Raw genomic sequence first — 7311 nt, 5'->3', positions numbered from 1 at the left:
AAAAACTTCAAGTACTTAATGATGCCATAAAAAGATAGACTGAAGAGATATGATTGAAAGTCATCTAGTCAAGAAAATGCATGAGACTCTGAAATATGCTGGTCTTTGGGGATGTACTGCTTGAGAGCTGATAAATCAGAAGGTCTTCCAGGAGAAGATTTTGTGGCTTGTCCTTTCACTTTTTATGCCTTGTTTTGATTAACGTAAGTTCTTAATTTCAACCCAGTCACATACACCAATATTTTTATTTAATGCAGCTTAAAGATTTTATAATATCAGATATTATTTCACAATAGCAATTATATGTATTGTTTAAAAAATCCTTCTCTTGTATATCTTCTAAAAGCTTTAGAGTTCTGCCTTTGACACTTAAATCTTGAATACACCGGAAGTTGAATTTTCTGCATGATTTGAATATCTTTATAAAGACTCAGTTGTCCCAACACCATTTACTTCAAAGCTTTTTCATTCCCCAGTGATATGCCATGCCACACCTCTAATATAGCAAGTGCTAATAAAAGCAAATATATGCTAATTTTCTTTCTATTCTGTTTGTTTATTGGTCTGTGTATAAATACCACACTGTTCTGTTTATTACACTATATAGTGTGTTTTGATATCTGAAGGATCAAATCCTCCCACGTTGTACTCTTTCTCTTTTAATATGGTTTGAGCTAGCCTTGGTCCCTTGAATTTTAAGATCAGCTTGTTGAGTTCTGCACACATCCACACACCCTGCTGGGATATTGATTGGGATTGTATTAAGTCTAATAATCAATTTAAGGAGATTGAATCATTGTAATATTATGTTTTTCAGTCCAAGAACTTGGCATACCACACATTGTGTATCTATTTATTTACCATAGTCTCTCAATAGATTTTTAATTATCTCTTTAGAGTTTTTGTATAATCTTTGTTATAATTATTCCTAAGCATTTGAAAATTAAATCCTGTTGTGTATGGTAGCATTTTTTCAAGTTTCATTTTAATTGTTATTGCTTTAAAAATATAATATATTTTATATTGATTTTGTATCAAGTTACTTTAAAATTTCTTATAATTCTTTTGAATTTCCTACATATACAGTAATGTCATTTGTACGTAATTACAATTTGTTTCTTCTTTCTCAAATGTGTGTGTGTGCGCATGTGTGTGTGTGTGTGCGTGTGTGCGTATGTGCGCATGCATGGGTGTATTTGTTCTTTTTGTCTAACTGTACTGGTTAGGATCTCTAGTAAAAAGTGAAATCAAGAAAAACAAGTGACTTTTTTTGTGTCTGATTCTTTACCTGAAAAGGACAGATGCTAACATTTCACCATTAACCATGACATCTGCTTTGTTTTTATTTTTGTTTTGTTTTTGGTAGATTCTGTTTAGAAAGTCTTACTGCTATATTAGCTTGTAAAGAATTGATCTTAAATCTTGTCAAACACTTTCTTGGATCTACTGAGATGTTCATATGAAATGTATTCTTTAATTTGTTAATGTGGGCAAGTTATTTTTGTTGTTTGTTTTAATGTTAAATTATTGCTGCATTTTAAGGGTATACATAGTTTCATTATAATACATCCTTACTTCATTCTGATGGACTTGTTTCATTAATATTTTCTTTAAGAGGTTTGCATCTATGTTCATGAATAGGATTAGATTGTGATTTTCTGTTTCATAGGTTTATCTCAGGTTTGGTATCAATGCTTTAAATAGTAAAAGTAATTAGTTTCTCTCTCTTTATTTATTTATTTTTTTTGAGAGGGAGTCTTGCTCTGTCACCCAGGCTGGAGTGCAGTGGTACAATCTTGGTTCAGTGCAACTTCCGCCTCCTGGGTTCAAGCGATTCTCCTGCCTCAGCCTCCCAAGTAGAGTTGGGATTACAGGCGCCCACCAGCACACCCGGCTAATTTTTGTATTTTTAATAGAGACGGTGTTTTGCCATGTTGGTTAGGCTGGTCCCGAACTCCTGACCTCAGGTAATCCGCCCGGGTCAGCCTCCCAAAATGTTGGGATTACAGGCATCAGCTACCACACCAGGCCAGTTTCTCTTTTTATAAGAAGTCTGAAGATAAACAGTATTGGGTGTGGTAAATTAAAGAACTAAAAAGGAAATTTCAGGACCCAGGGTCATGAGAACCATACTTACACACTCAGGATATCTCAAATGATTCTTCACATTGACCTCTGTTTCCAAAGGACTCTCTTTAGAGCCCCTTTCACCTCTGCGTTCCTAAGGCTATAGATGAGGGGGTCAGCATCGGGTTGAAAAGGCTGTAAAACAGGGAAAGGATCTTCCTCTGTTCTTGAGAATGGCTTGACTTGGGGGCCATGTACATGACGATGGCGCTGCCAAAGAAAAGCCCCACCACGCAGAGGTGGGAGCAGCAGGTAGAGAAGGCCTTTCTGCGGCCCTCCCCAGACTGGATCCTTCAGATGGCCGCCAGGATGTGCGAGTAGGAGACCAGCACCAGGCAGAGCGGCCCCCCTAAGACTAACGCAGAACCCGCAAAGAGGACAGCCTGGTCGAGCCTAGTGTCAGCACAGGCCAATTTGAATACAGACATGATTTGACAGAAAAAGTGGTTGATCTTTTGTGGGCCACAAAAAGGCAGCCTCAGAATAAGAGTAATATGTACCAGAGCCAAGAGAAAGCTAAATATCCAGCAAGTTGAGGCCAGGACAGTGCACACTCTCCAGTTCATAATGAGGGTGTATTGCAAGGGGTGACAGATTGCCACATATCGATCATAGCACATCACCACCAAAATCAGACACTCTGTAATAGCAAATGCCAAATACAAAAAAGTCTGAAGTATGCAAGGAGCAAAGGAGATGACTTTTTTGTGCATCACAAGATTTGCTAGCATCTTAGGGACAGTACTCGAGGCATAGGACATGTCCACGATGGCCAGGTGTGACAGGAAGACGTACATGGGTGTGTGCAGTCTAGATTCCAAGCAGATGAGCCCCAGGATAATCCCATTTCCCATCAGGGTGAAGCTGTAGAATAGCAAGAAAAACCCAAAGAGGAACAACTCCAGATCTGGGTCCACCTGGAATCCCAGCAGGATGACTTCTGTGATCCAGGTCTGATTGCTTTCCATACTCTCATGACAGAAAAATCCTGTGATGTACTTAAGACAGAAATTTCACAGCTAATGAGAGAAAATAAAAAACATTTCATTATAGAGCATGAATTTTATGCCAGAGGCCACAAATCAGTATTTCATGGGTCCATCCAGCCCAAAGTCCTATGATGTTGACTTACAAATTTGGCTTTTAGAGATATTTAACATCTGTAGTTATTGACTAATATTAAAAACTAGGCAATTTCATGATAAAATTGGTGTCTCTAGACTCTTTTGAGAAAAATAGAAGATTTGTCATTTCATGATATTCATTGAAAGCCATAATCAGCTAAATCTAACGAGGCAATAGATAGAGGCTGGTCCTCTTTCATTTACCACTGTTTTCACCAATCTTTATTTTCTCCCAGAAGTTGAGCTCAGTGACACTGAACAATTTTATCATTGTACCTACTCTACTGATGACATATTTACATAAGAAGAGAGTGAAGATTTTTGCTCAAGATGGGTTCCCAATTTCTCCTCTACTTCAAATACATGGATATGAGAGAGAAAATACAAAATGCAAACCCCAAAGAGTTTAAAATGTGACAACTCCTTCATACACTGGAAATGAATCAGAAACATAATATGCTCCAAGTCTGGAAGCAGACAGTAATACCTGGAACTTAGCTTTTATGGGGTTAAGGCAAGTTGTTGTGAGATGTGGTACTGATGTGACTGTTTGAAGCTCAGGGCTTGGATTGGGGCCATGAAAGAAGTTTTAAAACAACTACTGGGTTGCTGGATAAAGTGACTTTCAAGAAGCCAATATGCTTGCCGGCTCTATAATTTGATCAACAGAACCTGAGAAAGTGTTATAAGACCTGATTTTTATAAGGGGGCCCTTGGAGTCAAGTGAAGAACAACAAAATCTAAAGACCACAAGAGGGAGAAACAAGATAGAAAAATCAAATAATAATAATGATAATAATAATAACAGTAATAAAAACAAAAACTCCTCCACTCAAAATTTGCCTAACAAACGTATTTGTTTTAAAACACAAATTTAACACTAAAAAGGGAAAACAAAGTAAATAATTAGAACCTTAAATTCACTGAAGATGCAATTAAATGTATAGAACAACCTTCCAAAGACTCTAATATAACAATGATTAGGATGCTTTAATAAATTAATGAAGACATATTTTCTAAAATGACAAATAAATTGAGAAAAATAAAATAGCCACGAAAATACAATTAGTTTATAAAAACAAATCAGTTATAGACTTTTGCAGTAAGAAATATAACACACAATTGTCTTTATAGCAGCATGATTTATAGTCCTTTGGGTATATACCCAGTAATGGGATGGCTGGGTCAAATGGTATTTCTAGTTCTAGATCCCTGAGGAATTGCCACACTGACTTCCACAATGGTTGAACTAGTTTACAGTCCCACCAACAGTGTAAAAGTGTTCCTATTTCTCCACATCCTCTCCAGCACCTGTTGTTTCCTGACTTTTTAGTGATCGCCATTCTAACTGGTGTGAGACGGTATCTCATTGTGGTTTTGATTTGCATTTCTCTGACGGCCAGTGGTGATACATGCACACGTATGTTTATTGCGGCACTATTCACAATAGCAAAGACTTGGAACCAACCCAAATGTCCAACAATGATAGACTGGATTAAGAAAATGTGGCACATATGCACCATGGAATACTATGCAGCCATAAAAAATGATGAGTTCATGTCCTTTGTAGGGACATGGATGAAGCTGGAAACCATCATTCTCAGCAAACTATCGCAAGGACAAAAAACCAAACACCGCATGTTCTCACTTATAGGTGCGAATTGAACAATGAGAACACTTGGACACAGGAAGGGGAACATCACACACTGGGGCCTGTTGTGGGGTGGGGGGAGGGGGGAGGGATAGCATTAGGAGATATACCTAATGTAAATGACGAGTTAATGGGTGCAGCACACCAATGTGGCACATGTATACATATGTAACAAACCTGCACGTAGTTCACATGTACCTTAAAACTTAAAGTATTAAAAAAAAGAAATATAACACACAATTTTAAAAAACAATAAAGAGGATAATGTCCACATCCATCATTAAAGGGAAGAAGTTGTGTATTGGAAGATGTCATGAAGGAATCTACCCAGATTTGAATACAGACAGGCAAAGGGATAACATTTTGAAAGCACCACTACCATTTGACTCAGCAATCCCATTGCTGGGTATACACACGAAGAAATATAAATGATTCCATTGTAAAGACACATAAACACGTACATTTACTGCAGCACTATTCATAATATTAAAGACATGGAATCAACCTAAATATTAAAAACCGGTAGACTAGATAAAGAAAATGTGGTACATATACTCCATGGAATACTACGCAGCCATGAAAAAGAATGAGATCATGTCCTTTGTAGGAACATGGATGGAGCTGAAGGTCTTTATCCTTAGGAAACTAAAACAGGATCAGAAAATCAAATACCACATATTCTTATTTATACATGGGAGCTTAATGATAAGAACACATGGACACATAGAGGGAAACAACAGGCATAGGGGCCTATCAGAAGGCAGAAGGTGAGAGGAGAGGATCATGAAAAACAATTAATGGGTACTAGGCTTAATGCCTGAGTGACGAAATAATCTGTACCACAAACCCCATGACATGAGTTTACCTATGTAACAAACCTGCACATGTACACCTGAATTTAAAAGTTAAAAAAAGAAAAAGAGTATCCATAAAACCTACAGAATTTATCCTATGACTGACACCAGTTTAAAATTTATCTCATCTTAATTTTTAAAAATTTAATAACTTTGTTTTTCTTAGATTTTTAAGTTGATACACACATATGTATACATATAAATATATATATTTATATATGTCTATAATACATATATACACATATTTCTTGGTTCATCATAGTACCTTTTTGTTTCATAACCATTTTGATTTCTAATAGAAACTATGATTTTATTTGTCTCTTAAAGTCTTTGTTATATTCTCTTAAAATTTAATTTTTCTAGTAGTAAGAGGTAATATTAAAAATTATCAAAGGTAAAATACAATGATCTAATAAGAGCAACAATTCCACTGACAGAGACTTCTCATCAACAAGAAGAGTTCAGAAGATAATGAGCTACTGTTGTTACTGTGCCAAGAAGGGGAGAAGCTGTCATTCCACAATTTTATATCTGCAATAACTCTCTTGAATGAATGAGAGCAAAGTAAGATATTATTGGATATACAGATCAGAAGGGTACTGAGGACCTACAGATCCTCAATATACCACTATATTCCTCAATAAGAACAAAAGTGAACCCAGAGGTAAATCGAATATATGAAAACAATATTTACACATAATTTCAAATAGAATATCTTAGTAAATTTTATAAACAATGGGCTATAAAATGATTATTTTGGTGTTTTGAAAGGGTAAAATTAAATCTTTTGGAAATAATAAGTAAACAGAGGGAGATGTGTGATAAATAAAGAATGCTAAGACTCTTGATGAAAATTGAAACTAGGAGTGACTTTATATTTGTTAAAATAATGTATTAAACTTGTATATTAGCAATTAATGAGAATCAAAAAAATAAACAAAATATATGGTTTCCAAAATTACAAAGTAAATAAAAGAAATTTGAAAGCATTATCAATCAAACAGCAGGCCAAAAAAGAAAAAAAAGCAAATTTATTTTTTTGACAAATAGAAAACACAAAAGCCAGTATAAATAAGTCTATGTATATGAATTATCACATTATATGTAATTATAGGGCATTAAAAGACAGAGTTAGGCACTTTAGATGAAAACAGAAAATCGAGTTACAAAATCCTTATGTGCCACACCTAAACCCCTTAAACATAAATTCCCTTTTTTTCTCTCTAACACACACACACACAGACGCAGACGCACACACACACACATGCACACGCACACCCCCACACAGAGATTGAAAATAAAATAATGAAAAACATGTTGTAGAAACTGGTAGTAGCAATTTTGTTATCAGCATGTGTAAGCATGTAGGTGATACTATACAATAATAATGAAAAGAAAAATCCACAAAGAATAGACAATTCAGAATTTATGCCCTATGAAAAGACTGCAAGATTCAAATAGAAAAAAACCTTTCCTAAATCTGAAAAAGAATATCCATAAAACCAACAGAAACATTGTACTTAATGGTGAATGTTTAAAAGCTTTCCCCTTGCAT

At 35.4% G+C, this 7311-nt stretch overlaps 1 protein-coding gene across 1 annotated transcript; it reads right to left on the bottom strand.

The window, feature by feature from the left end:
- Window positions 1-2163: 2163 nt before the first annotated feature.
- Window positions 2164-3095, bottom strand: LOC129040664 (olfactory receptor 2A12-like). Its single transcript, XM_054495419.1, is given in 2 exon segments — window positions 2164-2243; window positions 2246-3095. Coding segments are annotated over 2 exon segments (930 nt in total).
- Between the last annotated feature and the right edge of the window lie 4216 nt (window positions 3096-7311).

The sequence above is a fragment of the Pongo pygmaeus genome, chromosome 6, assembly GCF_028885625.2.
Source record: "Pongo pygmaeus isolate AG05252 chromosome 6, NHGRI_mPonPyg2-v2.0_pri, whole genome shotgun sequence".
NCBI classification, from domain to species: domain Eukaryota; kingdom Metazoa; phylum Chordata; class Mammalia; order Primates; family Hominidae; genus Pongo; species Pongo pygmaeus.
Note: the sequence above shows the minus strand (reverse complement) of the source record. Positions and strands in the feature narration are given on the sequence as shown.